Source organism: Hippocampus guttulatus, chromosome 4, assembly GCF_054856545.1.
Source record: "Hippocampus guttulatus isolate MCC_2025c chromosome 4, RoL_Hgut_1.0, whole genome shotgun sequence".
Taxonomy (NCBI): Eukaryota; Metazoa; Chordata; class Actinopteri; order Syngnathiformes; family Syngnathidae; genus Hippocampus; species Hippocampus guttulatus.
The window spans coordinates 22,238,303-22,263,171 of NC_141264.1; the positions used below are offsets into that span (position 1 = coordinate 22,238,303).

At 43.7% G+C, this 24,869-nt stretch overlaps 1 protein-coding gene across 3 annotated transcripts in view; it reads right to left on the minus strand.

Annotated features, from left to right (window-relative positions):
• The window catches only part of LOC147206645 (alpha-1,3-mannosyl-glycoprotein 4-beta-N-acetylglucosaminyltransferase C-like), a 78,651-nt gene that overhangs the window by 5,468 nt on the left and 48,314 nt on the right, over window positions 1-24,869 (minus strand). For 2 of the 3 annotated variants that reach the window (XM_086109752.1, XM_086109751.1), the window contains exons 4-5: window positions 526-665; window positions 237-384 (exon numbers count right to left, since the gene is read on the minus strand). In XM_086109752.1, coding sequence (XP_085965878.1) covers window positions 237-384; window positions 526-654 — 277 coding nt within the window. In that variant the 5' untranslated portion in view covers window positions 655-665. Of the gene's footprint in view, window positions 1-236; window positions 385-525; window positions 1,639-24,869 lie in introns of those variants that run through there. The other variant, XM_086109753.1, reaches the window with a different exon arrangement.

The following is a 24,869-nucleotide window of genomic DNA, read 5'->3' on the forward strand; positions in this document are numbered from 1 at the left end:
TCTTTTTTTTTTCTGAAGAGCTAGCTCAGACAGGAAGGTAAATCTGGGCCTACACCAGACGACCAGTTGATGAACAACACATGCCAATCATGTTTTGATGTATTATGAAGATTTCTGAAGAGCTAGACTGGACAGTAAGCTAAACAAACTTTTAATGAAAAAAAAAATCTGTTGTGTCATGACACTTTACTTGAAATCCTGATGTGAAAATCTTTTTGGAAAACATTTGGACCTACTCTTGCGGTTGAGTGGCGTTCCAGCCAGATAGCGGTATGTGACGTTGATGGATCCCGAAAAGTTACTAAGGTCTCGGAAGGTGTGCACGTATCGCTCTGCACTCGGGGGGTGGGCCGACGTCTCTCGAAGCTGCCTCTTATCTTCTTCCTGGAAGAGAAGGTGGAGCATTCGACGCTATCAGACAGCCAGAGACACACACACACACACACACACACACACACACACACACACACACACACACACACACACACACACATATCCATAGAGGGTAATACTGGAATTACGAACCATCACATATCCGTCTTCAATGTAAAGGTTGAGGAAGAGGAGGAACGTGACGAGGAAGCCGAGGAAGGGGATGGCCGAGCGCTTCCTCAGACACCTCATCTTGTCCAGGGACTTCCAAAGCAGCCTCATGGTCAGCTCACCTGCGGCAAATGTTGGAAACAAAGGGCCCACGCTATTCTTTCCTCTGATCGGCAGAGCATTTGGATTTTCAAGTGGCTTGTTATATTTGTTGCATGAATTGAGTCATTTTTATCCTTTACATTAGGTTCATTAGAATGCATTTATTCTTTTTCAAATTCATTTTTTCATGCATTTAGTTCCAGTGCTCGTTGGTCATTTTGGTCGTGTCATTAATTATTTGATTGATTAGTTTGTTTAGTTAGTTCCCATGTTACTTCATAGTGTTGTTTATTTACCCTGTTGATTAGTTAGTTAAGGAGTTATTTGGTTGGTTTCCATGTTTGGTTGGTTGGTCACTTGGGTCATGAGTTGGTTTCTTGGCTAGCTAGTTGCCTCTCAAAATCCGGATAATTTTGTAACACAGAACATGGATCGATAGCCACATCTGTCACCACACACCGCTGGAATGGATAAATAAACAAAGATATATTGTTTTTAAACAAATGGACAATCATTTTTAGACCAATTGAACGATTTCCCATTTCCTGTTCATCAACAGCCTCCACAATCATCACAATCATAACTTCCCTTTCTTGCCAACCAGCGGGCATGTCCTTTGGTGCACCCCATGAAGGAAACAACCCAACACGCGGCTCCTGTGGATTATGCGCTTTATGTGCATAACTGCTGTTGCATGGCGGCCAATGATGCCCAGGCGTTGCCATGGCAACCGTCTTCTTTCCTCCTACCCAGAAACCGAGCTGACTGACAAGACTGCACATCCCTCTTATATTCCTGGAACAGGGAGTAGCTATAAATTCCCAGGATGCATTAACCGTGTGTGTGTGTGTCTGTGTGTGTGTGTGCGTGTGTGTGCACGTGCTTACGTGTGTGTGTGTTCACTTTAGTGGCAGCAATCCAGCCTGCCAAATGGGCAAAAGTGTCTTTTAACGGTCGCAACCCACCGGCGGTCACACCGGCTTGGATGTTGGTGCCGCCATATTCTCAGAACGCTGCACACATCCAGCAGCAGGCAGTTTTGTGTGTGTGTGTGTGTGTGTGTGTGTGTGTGTGTGTATGTGTGCGCGCACGTGCACACGCACGCGTATGTATCACCATGTTTCAAGTGGAGCACAAAGGCCACATCATCGCTTCTGAGCTCGGCATTCACAGCCATTGACGTTTCCACACTCCTGTGCATTGAATGTGAGGTGAGGGCTTGTCTTTAAGTTGCACGGTTGGGTCTTAAGGTTCCTTGGTTGCGTTATTACTATGTCACTTTGTAGTTGGTCGCTTGCTTTGCTCATTTGTTTGGCAAAGCGAAAGACAATAGATCAATAACACCCCAAAGTACAAAAGCCACTATCTATGATGGTCTGGGGGCCTGTTGGCTTGAGTAACTTACACATCTGTGAAGTCATCATTCATATTGAAAGGTACAAACAAGTTTCGAAAATGTATAGGGAGCCAGCGAAGAGATGCAAGAGTAGGAGATATGTGCTCCTTCTTACGAGTACCAGTCAAGAGGCGAGCAGCCGTATTGAGGACCAGCTGGAGACGCTTGATGGAGGATTGGCTGACTCCAAAGTAAAGTGCATTACAGTAATCCGGCTGAGATATATAGGCATGTTTTTGTCAGCTTTCTACCAGCGCCTGACACATCCCCCCCCCCCCCCCCCCCCGTGTTGTTAAGCAGAGATCGCCTTGTGTTGCTCGTCTTTTTCTCAACTTTCAATTACCTGACTAAAATAAGCGGAATACCTGTATACCCTAGCTTGCAGGCTGCCTTTGAATGCGTTGTCACACCCTGATACAGTCACACACACACACACACACACACACACACACACACACACACACACACACACACACACACACACACACACACACACACACACACACACACACACACACACACACACACACGAAGCATGAAAAGGTGATCCGTGAGGAAGGCGAAGGACAATCTCAGCCTGCAGCTCGTCCGCAAAACAACAACATCAACAAAATGGTCTTTCATTGGCTGCTTCTCTGTGGGAAACAACTCGACGAGTAAACATAGCACAGTGACATCGTGTGATGCATTCCAGGGACACACGGTCAAACATTAGTGACAACAATTCGAACTGGCAAGCCATGAAATTGTAAAACAAAACAAAGCGATTCGCCCTTATGGCCCTTGACTGTCAAATTATAAATAAAGATTTGTGCACATAAAACAAATTGTCCTCCTTTTCATTGTAAAGACCTGTTCTCAGAAATCATTTTAAAAGTTTTTACATGATTTATAGGTGATGCTAGGTGACATGACAGGTTGGGTCGAACAATTCTGGTATTGGGCAGACTCTGGGTTTTTAGAATAATGCAATTAAATAGCCCACTGATTCCAAAATAATTTGATAAACTCACATTTTTATGAAAAGTGTACATCATGTAATTTTTTTTAAGGGATTTTTGCATGGTTGCTACTTTAAACATCTATTTGAAAATCTCACGTTCCCCCATTTGAGAACCACTATGTTTGATAGTTTTGTTGGTTGTAGTTGGTTCCCCGATTGGTTCATGACTTAGTGAACTAGTTAGTGAGTTAATTTCTTGATTACTTCCTTGGCTGTTTGGTTCACGAAAAATAAAGAACTATTCTTTTGATTAAACTTTACAATGAGCCATTTGGAGCCGCCGCAGCACAGGAGTGCTGCTGAAGACAAGGGCGCGGAATTAAACGTCCGCATGAAACGCTTGAAAGTCAAAGTCGAGCCGTGAAAAGTTGTCCGGCGGGAACACTTTGAACTGGAGCCACGCGACGGAGTCACTTTGGAAATCAAAAAGTACCTCCGACACTTTTTCCGATTACATCATGTTTACGTTTCGATTCGGGCAATTTTGAAGAGCTTTGTTGGCACGCCAAGAGGAAACGGGCCAGGCGTTAATACAAACGGGCGTTTGCGGCGACGGCAATCCTCCCGCATTTCATCTTATCTGTTTTCCATTATTTCCCCCGGGGCCTCCTGCACCTCGCAGATACCCGCTTCCGGCGCCAATAATCAATTAAGCGGGCAGATTTGCTGGGCTTCAGCAGTCGCTTTGTGTCAGCACGTCAGCTTTCCATGGATTTCTCCTCCTTGATGAGAGACGCCAGCGCTTTTTATTGATAAGAGAAAGGCAGCGCAGGCAGGGGAGGAATAATCAGCGCCTTTCATTACAGAACGGCTGTTTGGTTAATCTCTGAAATTGGTCAAAGAGTCGAGCTTCTTACAGGACGACGCACAAAAGACGAAAGTCTCTGCACACTTGCCGAACATCAAGCTACGCTAATTAGCAGCCGGTGTACATCTAATCTAATCAGGTTCTTCTGTAATTCCATGGCAGTCCAATTTTCTAGTCGGGTCAGGTATGGGACTCGTCTGAGTCTAGTTTTGTTCAAGTCTGTCTCATATGGTTGAAGTCTAGATCTAGTACTGTCCAATTCTATCCAGACAGGATCGTTATCAGGATCCCGCAGGGCTTGCTGATGAGCTGATCGTTTGAATCAGGTGTGTTGGAGGTGGAAACATTTAAAACATGCAGGAAAGCGGCCCTCAAGAACCGAAGATTGAGATCTATGGACAAGTTCAAGTCTAGGACTAGGTGTGCAGATCTTAGCCGGTCTGGTTCTGGTATAGTTCTTGTCAATGGCGGGTCTAGATTGCGACTGGGTCTCACATAGGCCAAGCGTAGGTCTGGTATTGTCAGTTTCGGTCAGGGCTGGTAAGAGTAAGTCTGAGTCAATTGTTTTTGAAGTTGAGACTATTCTTGGCAAGGCGAGGTCCTGTCTGGGACTACAATAGTTATAATTTGGGTCTAGTCTAGCTCAAGTCTAGGTTTTGTCTTGTCCCAGTCTACCACTGGTATTGTCCCCTCTGGGTCTAGTTTGGGTCTCGTCCTTGTCTAGTTTAGTTCAAGCCTAAGTCCATTCTACTTCCAGTATGGGTCTAGTATTAGAGTCCTGTCCTGTTCCAATATGGGTGTAGTGTGGGACTGATCTTGTTCATGTCTTGGTCTAATATTATTCACGTTTTTTTTTTCCAGCTCATCCCATCCTGTGTTCACCGCAGCATCCAGACGGCGCCACCAAGGACCTGAACAGATGTATGAACCCCACCAAACCCATCCACCCCCCCCCACGGCTTTTCCTCCCTGTCACTGCTGTCAGAAGCGTGACCAAGTGAAGCTTCAACGTTAAGGACATGGAGCTTGTACCCAAAGACGCCAGCCACCAGCCCATCGGGTCGCCTTCGGGGAATAAATGAGGCACCATGTCCACTGGACCAGGAAGTAATTTGCACATGTATAAAATAATATAAATAAATATTGATTTCTTTTTTTAAGTCACAACAGAATTATTCTCCCCCGTGCATAAAAAAAGGGTATGGTCCTGTCAATTGACGTCATCCTCAGTAAATCAGGAAGTAGCCTGCCACGAGTATGGCCCTAGGCTAGGTCAAAGATGGTTCGAGTCTAGCTATCATCCAGTCTAGGTTGGGACTCTTATGGCCTTCATCTAGGACCAGTCAAGGACTAGTCCAAGTGTAGTATTGCTTTAGTTTTGGACCAGATCAGGTCCAATCAAGTGCTCGTCCAAGTTCAGCATGGAATTAGTTTTGGTCTTGTCTGGTTGTAGTCCAGAACTTCCCTTGGTCCACTCTTGCCACTAGCCATTTCAATTCTTCACCCAGTCTAGTAAGATTCCAAGTCTAGTATGGCACTGGTCTTGTACCAGACTTGTTCCAGTGCAGGACTAGTGAGGTCATAGTCTCCGGGGGCGAAATGGGGTTCTAGTCATGTGACCGTCCTAACGAATATAGTCCAAGCCTGGAACGAGTCTAGACAACAATGGAGCCAATCTAGGCCTGGTAGAAGTCTATTATGGTCCTAGTCTAGGACCATCTTGGACTCGTGATGGCCACATGTTAGGAGCATTTATCTGTGTTTATTTTGGCAACAGTACAAAGAAATTACAAACATTAAAAAATGCATCTTTAAAAGTATTTTTTGTAAAAGAGCAAAAAACACCCACACTTGTAAAATTGTCAAATGTATCATGGCATTTAAAATGTTGAGCCTCTATTTTGGGTTGTGATTGGTCTGACTTAGAGGGGCGTGGTTTACCAAAAAGGTCCATTAAGAGCTGCTCTGTTGGCCTCGTAAAGGACAGGATGAGGGATTGCAGTAAAAGTCCGCAAGGGATCTTTTCTCCAGTCTCTTGAGAAAAAAAATAAGAAAGCACTTAAAAGCACTTTAGAGAGTCAAGGTCACGTCCTGGTCAAAAAAAAAAAAAAAATGTCTGCAGGCGGAAGGCAACATGACAAAGCTTTATCTCCTGCCGACACACTAGGAGAAGGATGGCGCCCGGCTGGCTTTTTACCAGGAAATGAACGCTGAAAGACACAATGAGACGGCACACTGACACCCCAGGGTGAGGGAACGCTAGCTAGCTCCTCCGGGCGATGATAGCCATAGAGACGGAAATTGGAACGACATGAGAAAGTAGTATAGGCAGGCGTCTTTGTCCCGGCTGTAAAGCAACGACAATAAAAGAGTAGAAAATGTCTTGTTAAATTGGCTTTGTTAAGTTTTCAAGTTGTTTGTGTTTTACTTTGTCTTTGCTACCCAATATGAATACGAGTGATGCCACATGATGATAACCATGAAACAGGACATCAGAGTTTGCATGACATGGGAACGTGAGACATACAGGACGTCTCTGTCCGGGCGGTTTGGTCCAACAAAAACTTAGTTCGCAATGTAAAGTTTTTATGCTAATCGCATGGCACATAGAGACAAACAACAGACTGGCCACCAGCCGATGGCATGACAAATAAAGGACTGGTTGCCCACGTCAGCATGGCAAGATCATGCAAACTCCAAACAGGAAAGCCACAACCCGGAGTCGAACTCAGAAACCCACAACTGTGAGTCAAAGGTGGTCCCCACAGCGCTGCCCCTGCTCAGTTCAACATGGCTAAAATATAAATAAAAGCCACTGACCACACTGACCACAGTTAAACCGACTTCATTAAACAATAAAACCCATGGGGGCAATACAAATGACGGGCCTCGCACCCACAACCCTGAAATGAACAGAACCAAGATGGCATGTACGCTACCTCCATCAAGAAGAAGAAGAAGAAGAGAAAGATGAGCGGTGAAGCAAGGAGTAGACACTCGACTGCCTTTTCCCGGACACGGCTGGACTGGCGGCACAATATCCAGGACATCTGCGTATGAATCTTTGATGAGGCGCGTCGGACGGCCAGTGGCTACTAGACACTTAGTGGACATCCAATAGGCCTGTCGGGGCAGACGTCTCCGTGCCCCCCACCACCTTCTTCCCACTCCTCCCTCCTTCGGAAATCAAGCAAACCTGTCATGATATTTAGCTCGCCTGTATTTTAAAGCTACTTTAACCATGTAATGGTTGCGGGCCATTCATTTACTTAAGTGAAGGTTGGAGGGGTGGGTGGGGGGGGGGGGGGAGATAGTTGGGGAGTCACATAGTTGTGTTCACAACAAGGTGTTTATTGTGGGGCAGTCCTTGAAACATGGAAACATTTCGGCATGTAGTTGATTGTAGGTCGTTTTATTAAGTCAATTAAAGAGACCATCAGGTCTCTAGTCGGTGTGATTCTGGACCAAGTCTGAAAAGACGTTTAAAAACGTCTTTGGGAGTGAAATATGTTATGTTATATGTTGTGAAATAAGTTAAATATGGACACAGGTCATCACGCAAGAATTTGGGGCATTTATTTACGCCACCAAAGAGAGGATCAAGTCTCTATTTGGTCTGAGGCAAATCGGATGGAAAAAAATCAGACCGACACAACAAGACATTTATTGGGGGGTGGGGGGGGCATTTAAATATGTCCATCCGTCAACATATGCTGGGTGCGGGATGTTTATTTACTCAAATAGAGAGGCTCGGGTCTCTCGTGGATCTGAGACAGATGGGTTGAACAAATCATTTCTGTAGCTGCCTCCAAAACAAAGGCCTTTAATAAATATGGAGACATTTCATTCAGTGGAATTTTCAAGGCATTTATTGACTCAAGTCAAGGGACGATCAGGTTTTTATTTCATTCAGTGGAATTTTCAAGGCATTTATTGACTCAAGTCAAGAGACGATCAGGTTTTTATTAGGTCTGAGGCAGATTGGGTGCAACAAATAAGTCACATATTTTGATCATGGACGCATCAGAGAATACCGGAATGCTAATAATCACAATGTCAAAATGTGCTTACGGTATTAAGGGCCGGGCCTTTGATATAAGACTCGGCGCAATGTAGCGGCAGAATCTGACATCAAAGTCCAGGCTTGATCCTGTCTTTAAATGCCAACCTCCTAATAAAGGCAAGGCAGTTTTATTTGAGCGCATTTCATACAAGAAGCAACTCGGTGCGCTTCACACAAGCAAAGACACAAACCCAACAGTGAACAACATTCAAGAGCAAAGCCGAGAAAACCAAAGTAGCTTGCAAAAATGACTAGAATGTACATTTAATTATACACATAATACATCACACAAATAAAAGTCTTAACGTGGTGCTTTGCGTTCTACTCGACTCTGACGTGTGACCACTCGACAACGTTGCGCTGGTCTATTTGCATTTACAAACCTCCTAAGGTTGGCTGTTTGTTAGGGGGGGAGGCATGGACACAAAGTTTGGAACGACCACGTGTCTGAGTCGACTGGAACATTCATCATGGAAACCGTATTTCCGGAAGAAGATGTTTAATAAGAGGAGGGCTTTAAAATTGGACGTCACACAACATTGTGGGGTGATCACATGTCAGCACGCTCATCGTCATGGAAGGTGCCGTTTCCATAACGTGGCGTTTATTCAAATGAGCTCCCTAAGCTAGCACGTCGCATCCTGTAAGGCTCGTTTTTATCACCTTGTGTTTGGAGGCGCAGCACAAATTTATAGTAGGCTCCGGCCCAACAGTGACACGATTACACTTTAATTAACAGGAGGTTGTTAATGCTCACTGACATTCACACTTAAAACCCTTGCACCAGGAACAACACTCTGCCAGATGAGCCCTCTTTCAAATCTGCCTCGCATAAATTCACTTCTTTTTTAAATCACCCAACACGACTCCACAAAGAGGTCGAAAAAGAACTGTAGCTGTTCTAGTTCCTCTGTAGTATTGACTCAGTTGGACGGAAGCCCTGCAAACTCAACTGACAGATAAGACCGCTGTGTCTATTGGGGGTGAGGTCTTTTTTCCATTATTGCGCACATTTATTTATTGAACTACAGTCAGGTGTCAGGTGTATATGAGAGCAAACCACCCTATTTAATCAAAGGTGGGCATTGACTTGCTCAAATATAAAGTGGACCAGAAGTCTATTGGGGGTAAGGCATTTAGGTAATTATCCAAAGCAAGCCACAGGACTCTACAACACAAACTACATGTCTGAAGAATTGTAAAATAAATCCAAATAAAGTCTTATCAAGTCAATGGGGAAAGGCAAGAGAGAAGGCGGAAGAGTTGTGGGCTGCTCAGCGGAGACGTTCTGCCGTCTCGGAGAAATAAATTAGACTAAAGGGCAGACTTGAAGAATGTATCGAAAAACTAAATGTCCTTTTCACAGTTTAATGCCCAGTAGATGATCGCCAAAGGCTAATGCTATACATCGCAGTGACAAGCGCCGCTTCACAGGGCTACCTCTGAGGCTTTAAATGCCACACTTGGACCAGACGAATGTCTGGACCAGCTTTATGTGAGCAAAGGACTTCGAATTGAATCTACAGTATTTATTTTGTTCGTTATTTTCGTTTTTTTAGAGCTGTCATTTGTGCTGTTACTGGATTATCGTGGTGCTAGCAGGGAAACAGGGCACAGTTTTATTTATTTATTTTTTGCATTTGTACGTCAGCCAGTGAGACACAACAGGACTGAACTGCCATTGTCGCTGCTCCTTTCAGGAGGTGCCGCTGACCGTCCATGCCGAAACTGAAGCAAGGTGAGAAAATGTTTCCAGGAGATGCTGTGTGAAAGGACGCCGGGTGACATCAGTGCGTTCTCCCGGAACATTCCGCTCCGAGAGTCACGCAGCCGGTATGTGAGCTGGCTTAGAGCTGTTACGACGCAGATTTGCTCGTCTTTTTTTTTTTTTTTCGCGGGGGCTCCCGAACATAGGGGGGGGGGGGGGGAGAAGAGGCTTAGCGTCTTGACTCTTTACTGCGGCGCCACAATGATGGCCCGATGCCCAACAATGACTCAGAGCGCGGAAAATTGGCGGAACCGAGGCCGTCATTAGCTGGCAAATCCCGTCGGATCGCACGCAACGCCAACAATGGAGAACCGTGTTGGGACATTCATTGAAGGATGCGCCTGTCACGTCCAATGTGTGACTCTTGAAGTCACTTGACGTCATTTTGTTAAGGGCTCATATAACATATTTAGCTCGCGTGTTTCAATATTTGGGCCTGCCAAAGCTTTGCCTGTCAATCTATTCCATGTTGTAGTGACTCACTGTTTCATTTCTATGTGACGTCTTACAGCACAGGTGTCAAACTCAAGGCCTGGGGGCCAAACCTGGCCCGTCACATCATTTTATGTGGCCCGCGAAATCAGCTCAAACGTGTCAACTTCCGTGATCTATTCTAAAATATCTAGCAAAATGCTAAATTCTCAATAAATAAGAGATATAGTATGAGCATTTTCTTGTTACCAAACGCCTCATTGTGTAACTTAAACAATAGTTGAATCAACAGATATTCTTGACTTCTTTATCGGGTTTGAGTCACAACGGCCCTCCAAGTGAAACGGTAACTAAAATGTGGCCCGCGCCATAAATGAGTTTGACACCCCTGTCTTACGGGAAGGAGGGTCAATGTGGCAGTCATGTATTTGAAAGAACTACATAACAATGTATATATATATTTATATATATCATTACAAGGGTCATGGTCATTGGGCGGAGAGTAGAAAGAAAATAATAAAAAAGCACATCAAAGGTAACCACGTTCAAGCAGCTTGATGTTCCTGTGACTGCAGTTGCACATTGTATCCCCAAATGTTAAGATCCCCGGGACTGGGGCAAACGTCCCTCGAGTTGGAGAGGAAAATCGATGGAAGAAATGGAGAATACGAACACTGACAAAGAACCCAGAATAGCCTCCCCCCAAAATTCATCATTTAAAAGTGGACCTCAAGGAAGACACCACTCTGGAAATAAATAATCACAACAAAAAACGCGAGACTGGAATTTGTGAAACTTCATGTTGACAAAAGCACAACGCATCTGGGAAATGTCGTACGGACAGACGAGAAAAAAGTGGAACTTTTTGGCACGGTATATATCAGCATTAATACAGTCCCCCATTTTGCAGATGAACATGTATTTGTTCCTTTCTCCTATCAGTTTCCAATCGAACACATTTGATCGAACATTGTAGAATAAAAACATTAGTAAAATATATTCTGACTTTATTTTAGTTGTATTTTGTTTTCGATACACAGTGACCGTGACTCGTCATTACACTTGAATGGCAGTTTATAATGATAAAGTGTCCTTTCAGCATCTTCTTAGGGTGAGTGGGTACTTTGACCTCATTGTTTTTGTTTGATTGCAAAGTGATTAACTTGTCTTTGCTTGGAGGAGTAGCTTGGTGGGCTTGATTTGTTTTTTCATAACAGCTCAAGGTGACTTTTCATTGAAAATGTTTAAGGAGAAAAAAAAAGTGTCAAAACAGCATTCCATGAGTATCCGGGGGGGGGTTACTCTAAGCTCTTCTCCCTCGCATCAAACATAGATGTGCTGTTTTTATTTCAATTTCCGCCCGCCGGCGCGTGTCGTGCCGCAATCGGAGCGTCCGTGTATACAAACCGCAAGCTTGTTGGACATACCTGCTTATTAAAAACGTGTCTCATTAGAAGCACTGAGCAGCTATTTTGCAATCATTGTTTTTTTTTAGCCGCCCTTTGTCCTCGTTACCATTCCGGCTTGCAAATGGTCGAAATAGAAAAGAGAGATCGTGAATATTCATTTTACAGTCCCCTCGGAAATGGTTGTGGAAATGAGCCCAAAGGTGGAGTCGTTTCGGCGTGACGGCTGCTGATGAATAATAAACAAAAGCTTGTTTGTTTGCTATAAACAGGGAACCACAGCTCTCATTGACTTATTATGTTGTATACATATTTACAAAATAAAACGGGACCTTCCAGTCCGACCACAATAATTTTCTCCCCCAAGTATGGCCATTACAAATTTGTATTAAGTGGTGATGTTTTCTGACCTCAATGAACTGCACCAGGCGCAGAAGATGAAGCTGTCAACAAAAAGCTGGTTCTATCAAGACAACAGAAATACATAAGAAACAAAAGCAGGAGTAGCAGCCTATCAAGATAAAACTGGTAACAGCACAAGCTACATCTCTGAAAGGTAAAAAGTTGCAACATTGATTCAAAGGAAAGTCGATGAGCCATAAAAAAAAAGGTTTGTTCTAACAAGCTAACCAAAACAGTACTCGAACGAAGTAAAAACCTATCAAATTAAAAGCACCAACTACAGCTCCAAGTCTATATTGTGTAAAAATACACCCCAATAAATAAAAAAATGCTGCTCCTGTGAATGAGAGCGAAATTGGAAGTAGCAACCTATCAAAGTAAAACCAGTAACAACACAAATTTAATCTCCAAAGGTACAATTTGTTACTGTAGATCCAAATCAAAATCTTTTGTCCACAAAAATCTGTCTCTCCTAAAGCAGTGGATCCATGGAAAAAAAGAGCTGTCAAATACAATCAAATAAGCCAACAAAAGCATAAAACCAGCAAGATGAGAACAAAAACAGGAGTAGCAATTTATCAAAATAGAACAACTAACAGCACACGCTACATCTCCCAACATACAAGTAGTATACGACCCCCAAACCAACGTACTTTGTTCACAAAAAAATGTCGATTCAGCCGGCAAAAAGAGGGAAAAAAAGAGAAGGAAAAAACCCCCAATCAATTGAAAGCCCTTAAAAACACAAACTATATCTCAGTATGCACGATTTGTGAAAATATATCCAAAGTTCTTTGCTCAAAAAAAGCTGCTCCTGTCAAATCAATGAAAATGATAACAAAAACAGCAGGAGCAACCTGTCAAATGAGAACGACTCATCGAACAAGCTACATCTCCAAATGTATAAGTAGTGAATGATGCCAAACAAAAGTCCTTTGCTCACAAAAAGCTGGTTCAATCAAGCCAACAGTAATGGGAATCAAGCTTCATCGTTTCCAAAAGCAAAAGGTACAATTTGTGAAAATAAGTCTACATTTTTGTTTCCAAAAAGCTCGTCCTGTCAAGCCGAAGAGCATGAGAACCAAAACAGGAAGTAGCAGCCTTTAAAAACAAGTAACTGCAAAAATGACACCTCAGAAGATTTGTCAAATCAAATCCACATCAGTCATTCGCTGTCAAAAAGCAGGAATTAGAAATTTGTCAAACTGAAACCGGCAAGAGCAAAAACAACACGGTTAACATTTACACACGGACACACACACAAAAAAAGAAAAAATCCAGATCAAAATACTTTGTACACAACGGTCTGCCCGATAGCAACTGAGAATCGAACCAAACCAACTATGATGTCATTAAAAAACACAAAAAGCATTTGATCAACCATTTGTTCACAAAAGCTCGTCCTGTCAGGGCAACAGCATTGGGAACAGAACAAATCAGAAATGTTTCTTCTTGCCTATTTTCTGAACTTGGACGAGAGAGAGGCTCATATGAAGGTTTTTTTTTTGTTGTTGTTGCCTGGAGTAGATACAGATGCAGAGAGGGTTGAAATGTATAAGAAAAAGAACGGAAAAAAAAGGTACTGCCCGTCTATCTTGTAAGAATCCAGTAAAAGCTGTTGTGCATTATTAATAACAGCAGAGTGGAGGAGAGGCGCACACTTACCAAATGTTCCGGCAATCACAATGGACAGCACGGCAAAAATACACAAGGAACAACATACCAAAGTCCATACAGGAGCACGATGGGGGTGTGGGGGGGGGGGGGGGGGGTTCTCGAGCATGTATAATTTAGTGAATGACGAATTTTCTCCCGTAATTCAGTTTATTTTCAAACTGCTGGGAACCACGTAAAAGCGACTCGAGTGCCGGTGAAACAGAACTGTCTAAAAGTTCCAATTTTGGTTCCTGATGAGATGCGCTCACACGTAAAAGATGTGAGTCCCATATTTTTGCGACCATATGGTGCACTGTATTAAAAGGTGTAGTGTCAGTGCCGGCTGCTAAAGACACATTGTATTCTTGTTTGCCGGTGTAGCTTAAACAATAAAGTAGCACGCATGCTAGCTAGCGTATGTTTTTTTTTTTTTTAAAAAGGCAGCGGGAGCAAAACTCGGTTCAGGTGTACTTTAGTGAAGTATTCAACAATGTACTCAGATTATTTAATGTATTTATTAGAATTTTTTTAAAATCAATCTTCATTATCAAGCTGGGCAAGTTCACAGTCGGACAGGGCCAGGTTCCCTCGCGTCATTGTCAAGAGTCAGTCTCGCCGTCGCGCGGCTACTCGGGGATGATGTGGGCTTTTGCGTAAACTCGAACAACAGTGCAAGCAGACCGTGCAAATCGTGAGGTGTAAGCCCTGCATTAGTTGCTTTGATTCTCATTTGGTTGGTTTTGACAGGACCAGCTTGCAGATTTTTTGAAGATCTAAGTTATGCTGTTACTACTTCCTGTTTTTTTTTTTTTGTTCCCATTATGGCTGTATTGATAGAACCAGCTTTTATGTGAAGAAAAGACTTTTAATTAAAATCCCGTGTTATTGGTTGGGCTCGATCGGTTTGAGACTTTTGGCAAGAAAGTGCCAAAAAAAGACGATCGTTAGCTTCTCGCGCTAGCCGCCTTGTCACGTGATCTTTTTAAAGCCTCACTTTTGAGTCAGCGCCGCTGACATTTACAGACCTCAACAATGTGGCCTACGGGGTTACGTTCCAAACATAAAGGTCTCACGTCGGGACTCCCGCAAGCTGGGTCGCAAGCTGTGAAAGCTATTTTGCCCAATGTTTGTGATTTATTTGCGAGACTGAAATAAGCAAGGCGGTGAAAGGTGAACATGTGAAAAGGTCACGTGGTACAAAGTGTTCGTCGTGTTCTGTCAGCCGCCTGCTGTTGCTCAGACTGCAGTCATCACGCCGGCACCCCCTTGTTTTGATTCTAACTCATGTAGCCGACTGTAGGTCAGAAATAGGCCATGATGCCATAAAAGTGCACAGCGTTCAGGTAGCATCACCTGAAATACATGTGAATTGTTATGCGTAGCATTCATGGAAATTGAAGTGAGTTGCATCGTCATTAAAGTATGTTAATTGGAGTGAACGGATCATATTATCAAGTGAAACGTATTAGCAGTAAATTGTCGCAATAGAATTCTATAACACAACAGGATCCAATTCGCTCCAATGACGAAACCATTTCCATTCATCAGGATTTGATACAAGGCAAGTCACGCCGATTCCGAGACGATGCGAAATCACTTTTTCCAACTACGATATGATTCATCCCCAATTCCGATTGGATTTGCTCTAATCGCCATTTGGCTCACTCCACTTCTGATGTGACGAGTCACTCAAATAACGATTATTGTTTGACTCATTCCAAATAGAGTCCGGTTCACTGCAATTTTGATACAATTCGCTCAATCATGATTTGATTGAATTCACTTCAATTCGGATACGATTTTCAGTGGAAATGGGCCAGCCCACTAAAAACCCACCGAAATGCATCAAGTGGAAAAAAATCTCAAAACACTGATAAACATTCAATATGTGTACGAGAAACATCGACCTATACATTGATATCTTGAGGCATAAACATACGACATGATTTACTCTGCTGGTCTCGAGTCGCTGGAGATGTCCCTCCGATTGTGGCTGGTGAGTGGCCAGATAAATTGAAAGTGAAGTATCCAGACATCAAACTCCATCGACTTGTGTCAGTCAAACTTTTAATCGAAGAAAGCGTCGGTGGGAGACTAGCTTCGCACTGGAGTAAACCTCCCGGGAATCCTCGAGCCGGCGGCTTTTTGTCTTTGGCGTTGTCTCCGTGTCGCCGAGTTGCGGATGACTCGCCGTGCCCGCGGGGGAAGCTCAGAGGCCGAGACATGTCCTGATGGATCAACGGGATTTCACGTCTGGCCGGCGGAAGATTGTCAGCTCCGATTTCTTCAGGGAATTACGAGCGCGACAAGACACGCAGCGTCCGACTCAGCCCGGAACTACAACTTCCCCCACGTGCTCCGGCGTGAAAACGGAGAGAAATGTCAGTCTTGACGTGAACGCGGGATAATTGCGCCGCCAGTGTGAGAGTACCACATGATCCCGTACCGTTCAATCCAATGATGCTGCAATATGGTACGAAGCACAGCAATTATTATCGTACGTTATTAAAAATTGGAACGCATGTTATCGTCATTGTTGTGAAGTGGATTTTAACACAATAATCATATCGCCACATGAATCGTAGGGACTTGGGAGTAGCTTTAGCGTTAAGGATGGCAAAACTATGTTACGGTAGCATGAGACTGAGATACAGTGTGTGTCACATCGTCCTTACTGATATTGCCACATATCCCTCATATTAGTAATAATCCGTCCGTGCTCAGACAAGCGTGAAGACGAACAGACGCGAGGGTGATCAGCCTCGAAAGAGGACGCGAATGATGAAGGTGTCATTTTCGACCGAGGAGGATGCTGTGCCCAAAAGGTGTGACAGGGCGCCGAGAGCACAGAGTGTTGACGTAGTGGTGCGAGGTCCGCTCGGACAGATGGCGACCGCTAATGAGAGTGTGGCGGCGAGGCAGGAGGATGACGGTGTGCTCCCGCTCATCCATTATACACCACAACAACCTTGTCCACAACAGGAATATTTTTTTTCTTTCACTCAGAAAAAGACAAAAAAGTTTTTGAATAATGTCAACAAAAAAAACAAACAAACACGGTTGTAGAGTAATAGTGGCATCTGCGTTTAAGCTTATGCCACATTGCCGGGATGGACGGTGTGAAGTTCAACAACTGACCACCCTGTTGAATGGAAAGCAATTGTGAAAAACTTTGTTGGTTTTTGTGTAAAAGGCAGGATCTCTGTGTTGAAGGATGTCTTAAGTCCGTCCATCCATTTTCTGATTTGCTTTATCCTCACAAGGGTCACGGGGGGTGCTGGAGCCTATCCCAGCCGTCTTCGGGAAGTAGGCGGGGGACACCCTGAACCGGTTGCCAGCCAATCGGAGGGCACACAGAGACAAACGAGACATTGGCGCTCGCACGCACAACTGGGGACAATTTTAGTGTTCAATCAGTTTGTCATGCATGTTTTTGGAATGTGGGGGGGGAAACTGGAGTACCCGGAGAAAACCCACACAGGCCCGAGGAGAACATGCAAACTCCACACGGAGAGGCCAGAGCTAGAATTGAACCCGGTACCTCTGCACTGTGAGGTTGACGCGCTCACCACCGGACCGCCTCGTCTTAAGTCCCTTATAGACAAATCTGTAAGCAAAGTTGTGAAGAGCAACACCCAACACAAAATTCTCCCATCCTGGTGCGTTCAAAGCATTAGCCGATTTGTCTGGCTTTCGTGTGAAAGACAAAGGTGGATAATTTCTGGGTCTTCCTTTCCAGCTCGGATGAGACAGGATCGCCTCATTTAATAAAAATAATTATTATTCTGTATAAAGAACACTGACATCGAGTAACAGGGCAAAAGGATTTTTTTTTGGGGCTACAGTACTTGGGAGGCACTTGCAGTGACTGGACGTTTCCGCGTAATGATATTCCAAAATGCCGGCACGAGGGTGTCAAATTGCCGCGCTACCCTGTTGTCTTGAAAGCAGACACTTCCACGTCTGACATTCCGCACACAAATCTCGCCTTATCTGGGCAAAGGCAAATCCAAGCCGTGAATTCTATCGCCGGGAGACCCCATTAAATCCACAATCAATTAACAGATTCTTAACGAGCAATTTCAGGCCAAAATGTCACGATTGGATTATGCGCTAACGCTCCCTCAGGCTGGAAGGTAGAGCAAGAACCTCCTCCCGAGGTGTGAGGACGGAAGGGAGGAATATTCCGGCTTTCTTGGCCCGCCTGGCGCTCCTTGACCTTGTCATCATTAGTGGCTTGACACGAATGCATAATTAATGGAAAACAAATGAGTTTATGCTAATATAGCGGGTGGAGGTGCACCCTTGCGGTCCAGGTTCAGATGGCAGGGACATGTACCGCAAGTGTGAGATGACTCATCGCTGCCGTCTGTCACATCAGAATTTAAAGAAGAAAAAAAAATAGCATGAACAAGAAAGATGAAGATTCTTTCTTTGAAAAAAAATGTTTGAAATTTGAGAAGTGATAGAAAATGTTCAAAATTAATAGGATTCTCAGTCAGGCATCGACAAGGATTTTTTTTTAGTTGGCCACATCCATCTTGCCTTGAAAAAAAAAGTTCTAAATCAATAGGATTCTTGCTCAGGAGTTTACACAACAAAAGTTTTTGTGGTGCCACGTCCATCGGGTACCGTTAAAATCAATAGGATTCTTGCTCAGGCATCAACGTGACAACATTTTTTGTGTACTCTATCGATCTTGGGTTAGAGAATGTTGACAACTAATTGAAACTTTGCTCATGCGTTGACTTGAGAACGTTTTTGCTGCGTTGCATCCATTGGGGCGAACATACAATGATTTTTTTTTTTTAACAGATCCTTTCTGCCACTTTAACAGATTTTCAAAAAAAAAAATTGGGCAGTCATCGCAAAAGGGTGCATGAAAAAAAGCTTCAAGAACCCATGCTTGAAATGGAACAGGAAGTTGGCCATTTTGGTTTGGATCAGCCATTTTGACCATATTTAGTCATCAGTGCCCCGTGGAAAGTTTTAGTTAGTTTAAAGTTTTAGGCTAGCCCACAGACTTCTGTGGTCAATGCCAAATTGGGTGGACATATCTATCATAATTGGACGGATGAAAAAGTGTCAAGGAACCATGACTTAAATTAAACAAGAAGTCGCCATTTTGTATTTTGACAAATTCCTACGAGAGAATTTGGCCAAAGGGCTCCAATTGGAAGCGGATGGCAAAATTGAGAAGCCCTTTTGCATATTCCATCTAAAGTAGGCGGATTATGGTGTCAAGAGTTTGACGATGATTGATTCTTGAATCTTGACAAAGAAATTCCAAAGCTCAGTGGGAATTTGTGCTCCATCTCCACCCGTTTCCGAGGACAGCTGACAGGCGGCAATGACATTTTTAGTCATTAACGGCATGCACTCACAGGAAATGAGCGCCGGTATGTCAATATCCCGCAGTGACAGCGACTCTGCACTGCGCCTCGCTATTGATCCGTCCCTATTATCATTATGGATTCCGGTGCAGATCAAAATGGCGCGTGTCTTTGTGTCAACGCTCAGAGCTAACGGGGGTGCGAAAGGACAAAGACTGCCAAGTGGCGACGCGTGTAGGTTGGATTCCCGCAATATCAGGTACACCAGCTAATCAGATCTTTGTCATTAGTTCTCAAAATTAGGAGAAGAGGCATGCAGTATTATGGAATGAATTTCTGAAGTCAGAAAGCAAAAAGCTGTAGGGATGATACTACCGATTATTTCAATAATTGGATTGGATCAACTTTATTGTCAAATGTACTGTATGTGTAACATAGAGCACAGATGAAATTTCTTCCTCTATCGATTCATCTGTTGATTATTTTTTTCGATTAATTGATCAATTGGAGAAAAAACTTTTACATTTTTTAAAAAAATGTCCATCCTTTATTCAAAAAAGGATATTACAGTATTTTCCGCACTATAAGGTGCTACGGAGTATAAGGTGCACCTTCAATGAATGGTCTATTTCAAAACAGTTTTCATATATAGGGTGCACTGCATTATAAGGTGCATAGAATAGAAGCTACAATAGTGGCTGCAGTTGCATTATACATTATACCCGAGAGGGAATACAATACAGCTTTATTTACATCGAGCTCTCACAACCGCTGCAGCTGTAATAAAGCACTTTACAGAACATGTAAAATACTACGTCCAAGAAGTCAGAATATAGACTCAAATATAATGTGGATCGGATTATAAGGCACACTATCGGCTTTTGAGACGATTTTAGGTGCGCCTTATTGTGCGGAAAATACGGTATTTCAAATTGGCAGTGCTGAAAAGTGCACAAACAGGTTGCTGTTGATATAAGATATATCAAAATATCAATATAAATTGATATGCAAGAGAAACGCAAAGGGCATTTAGCTTTCTATGAGGCCATGGACCAGCATACACAAACGGATGTATGCTATAAAATCTTATCAGCTAAAAATACTTGACCCTGTCACATGGCTGTCATCTCTTCAACCCCCTAATTCTTCTGCGTTGGTGCCGCTCTGACATAGAACGGCCAAAGGGGAAAAAGATGATGGGCAGAGTGAAAGGAGCCCTTTTGACTAATGCAATCATAACACTTAGCGCTAGCCATCCAAACCCTTCGCAAGCTCCTTTTATCTGCCGGGCTGGAGGGCAGACAGCTCCATTTGGGATAGAATCTATTTCCCATCCCACAAACGGTAATGGAGTCTCCGCTGATAAATGTGTCGACTCTGTTTTTTTTTTTTTTTTTCACTGCGAGATTCGCCAGGTATGTGATTGGTCGAGAATGGTCACTCTCCAGTCACGTGACAAACGAGCCCGGCGGCCATTAATCATAGCGCGGCTTCATTTTGCCATGTAATTGCGGTGACTAATTGCGCTCTGATGGCAGCTGTTAGCAGATGGACCGAGTTGGGAATATGGCGCGAGCATTTGTGATGTTGAGATTGCCGTGGAAAACGAGCACCGGGGCAGAAAATCGGTGCCATTTAATAACAACGTGTCGTTCAGAACATTTTTGCATCACATTCAACCTGGGTCAAGTAACGTTCAAAATCAATAGCATTCTTGCTTGGGCACATCAACATTTTTGTTTTGGTGCCACATCTATCTTGTGTTGAGGAAACTTCCAACTTCAACTTGCTCGGAAAGAGATAGTCCAGATGCTGCTTTCTGAGTTCTGCTAAAAAAAAAAATCTGTTGTTTACTATTACTATAATGTATTTACTATTAATACAAGAACAATTTTTGTTGTTGCGCTAGGTCACAGGTCAAGGCTCGGGGCCAGATCTGGAACACAAATATTATTTTGTTGTGCCGAGTTCTCCAACCACCAACACAAACGTTGGTTCTCCAACCAACGTTCTCCAACCACCGATGGGGTGGTTGGAGAACGTTCAAAATCAATAGAATTCCCAAGTTGGAAAAAAAAATTAAATTTGACTCGTTAAACACAAAGTTGGTGGACATTTTTTAAATGTCCCAGCCCGAGTATAAAAAAAATGTATTTTATGAAAATCATCTTGCATTACTGCATTACTCTAAACTGAAGTCGTCCAGCATCATTTCAGTCAAGCTAAGTTCACAAGGCGCTAAAAACGGTTGCACACATTTCCATCTTTTTATAGGGCAGAAGACATTCATTACCGCGGGGCGAGGGGCTCCGTCAGGACCTAACGTTTGCCGTGGTGTAGCCACAAAATAATTATTGGTTGAGTAAAAGGTTAATTGCCAGACGGAACGCGAGCTATTGTGATTTCATTGTGCCGTTAAACGTCAAGGTTTTGAAGTAGGCGTCGGTAATTTGCTCATTTGGCGCAGTGTAAATAAAAATGAAAAGGAAAAAAAAAACGGATTCCCAGATGAGTGCTCAAAGTTTGCAAAGCGTTGCTGAGACTTGCTGCAGAAAATGTCGCGTCAGATTTTTGGTTGGCAAGTTTATCACGAAGAGACCCAACATGGCATTTCAGAATCCGAATGCCATTTTTAGAGTGATTTCTTGGGATCTTTTGAAAATCTATCCCCCAAAGTCATTTTTCATTGGTAAGCATGTCTATCGTGAGCAGACCCACAAAAAAGTCTCAAGTAACCATGCCCAAAAAGTTAGAGAACATTTTGCTTCGAAGCTGCCGTTTTAGGTTCATTTGTAGGGATCTACCGTATTTTCACGACCATTCGACGCACCGTATGGTTGGGCGCAGTCTCATTAATGGGTGCTATTTCTGTATTTTACACATAGACAAAACGCACTGTATTATTGGGCGCAATTTTAAAGTGGTAAAACATACGCCAGCTTAAACATACGGCATGCATGCGCGCACGCTAAAAACACGTTAGCTTGTAGCATACGGTAGCATGCCAAGACATACAGATACAAGATAAAAACACGTTTTTAAAAAGGCAACGGAAAACTGAGTTCCGTTGTATTTTATTTAGCCATCGTACAATGTACTCACGTTTTTCGATCAATCATCACCCAGAAAGTCCTCATCCTCTGTATCAGAATTGAACAATTGTGCAAGTACCGGTAATCCATCAAAAACGCCGTGTTCCCTCTCGTTGTCAGTCACTCTCATTGCCGTGTGGCTCCACAGAAATGATGCCAGCTTTGCCAAAAACTCGAACAACAGTGCAAGCAGACACGTTCGTCCAAGCAGCCACAATCCATTCGCACATTGTGGCGTAACTCGCCCGGCGCTGTCTCTCACTCTTTGTAAAGTTGTGTTTGCCATCGATCATTCATTGTTCCCATGACGTTCGCAACTTTACTTTGAACGCCCGGTTGATGCCGATGTCCAGCGGTTGGCGTTCTTTAGTTAAGCCTCCGGGAATAACGGCAAGCTCAGAGTTCATTTGCTTGACTTGGTTTTTCACCGCTGCTGTGAGATGGGCACGCATGCCAAAAGCATAACCGATGGCTTGAAGTTTGAACTGAGCTTCGTAGGTGTGTCTCTTTGTAGAATTTATTTTCGGGGGTTCTTAGAAACCAAAACCGAAGTTGTTTTGCAACAATGCACATAGCCACACTCTATACAGGTGTTGGTACCTGCTTGTAGCGTCCCTTTAGCGTCCACTTTCACGCCCACCCTTCACTGATTGGCCGACTTCTTCCCCGCATGCCTGTCACTCACGTCTGCCTTTTCTCTCTCTTTCTCTCCATCTATGTATATATATACACGCCCACCCTTCACTGATTGGCCGACTTCTTTGCCGCATGCCTGTCTACAGTCACTTCCGCCTTTTATAATAATAATAATAATAATACATTTTATGTATAAGCGCCTTTCAAGACACCCAAGGACACTTTACAATAACAAAAAAACAAAACAATACGGGTTGAGCAGCGGCAGCCAAAATGCGCCAGCGTTCACTCAACCCGAAGGTCAGAAAGAAACCACAGGGGAGGGAGAGAGGGAGAAAAAAACCCACGCTCGAACTACCCTCATTTTGAGGATAATTTGAGTGAGGCAAAAAAAACCCTCCTGCACAAGCATATGACAGTTACAACAGGTCACAAGACATAAACAATGAAGACGGTGAATCAAGGGAATGTATGAGGGAGGGGGTGATGGTGGGGGACTAGCTTCTGTGCATATTTTCATCAGGGGAAGGTCGAGATAGCAGATGTTGTTTTGGTAGCAGGCTTTTCTCTATATAAACAGCGTGTCGGCTGTCAGTCAGGTTTTGGAACTCAGCGCATAGACAAGACGCTCCGCATCATAAGGCATCCTGTCCATTTTGGAGAAAATTTTAGACTTTTAATGGCGCCTTATAGTCGTGAAAATACGGTACTCCTCGTGGAATTTTTAGGTAGTCATGTCCGTCAACAAAACTTTCTCAACCAACCAAAATTTTATAGAAATCTGTCTTTTTTCTCTCTCTTTCGGTCTGAAGCTACCATTGTACAGGGGGCTGGCTTCTTTGGATCCTTTCCCGCTGGAATTCTTTTAAAAGTCTGCTCCTTTTATAAAGCAACATGAAATTTGGTAGTCATGTCTATCATGAGTAGACCCACAAAAAAAGTACCAAGAATTCATGCCCGAAAAGAGTATTTTGGTTTGAAGCTGCCACATGAGTGTCCTTTTTTGGGATAACTTGGGCCTTGGAACATTGTCCCCGAGATTTTGTCTAATTGCCACCAAATTTCAACCACATATGCTAAAGACGCAGACGACGTAAAGCTGTGAAGCAGTTGAGTTTTCATTATTGCATGTGCGAGGAATTTGGAGGTGACATTTGATCTCTTTCCATTGGTTCCGTAGTGCACCACAGAAGTTTGGGAAAAATCAGCCCCCAGAGCTCGTTTCACTTCATAAATTTCAGCAGTTCGGCAGCTAAACGTGCTGATCACGAGTCGACCCACAAACAAGCTTCGAAAACGCCTCTCCAAAAGCTTATGACTGCTCATGAACGGCATGCCTATCACATTTCATGGTCATAAGTGAAGCTGTTTGAAATCCGGTAACCAAAGCGATGAAAGGCTTTTCACTCTTCATTGACGACGAGCCGGTGGGTTGACCTGATCGTCCTGACCTTGGAGGCGTGGCAGAAAAGTGCACGTCAACAACAACGTAATTACCTTGGCTCTTGATGGACGGAGCTGCCAGCTGGATGTTTGATAAACCGTAATGAGATGTCCCTGCATTCATTTCACGCAGGTTCACTCGGAAATGAGCCGATGGCGATGGCGCTAATAATTTATACAGCTTCCATTAGGCTGTTCTTCTGACAAGATGCTCCTCAGAACGCTCCCTCGACGGTCTGTTTCTCACTTGTTAATCTTTTGTAACTCAATGCTGCGACGCTACCCTCCTGCCCCGATTCCCCCTGACCCCCACCTGCGAATGACTAATAGGAGAATCACAGCGAGTGGCAACACATTGCGACGACTCAAAACACCTAATCTATATTGAAAAATGGCCGCCTATGGAGACCAATGTTTTTTTTTTCACCTCTCATTTACCGACTGTATTTACTTCCCTCTGATGCATTTGGAGGAGCCCGAAAGAAAATGAAGCCGGCACGGCAGAGTATAAGGCCCACCGTAAAATGGCTTATAAGCGGACGCTCACAAGAAAATACACACCCGCACACCAGGGAGTTGACTCGCGCACACACAACCATTATCTGTAAAGGGCCACATACAGTATAGTATTATTTTTTTATGAAGACACAAACAATGTGGCGATTGTCGAAGAAGAAGGGGATGAACCGGTCCGCTGTAGCTGTTCTACAAATAATACCAGGAGAGGAAAATGGCAAAAAAAGGATCGAAAGATGTTGATTTGAGAGGCACTTGATATTACCCCAG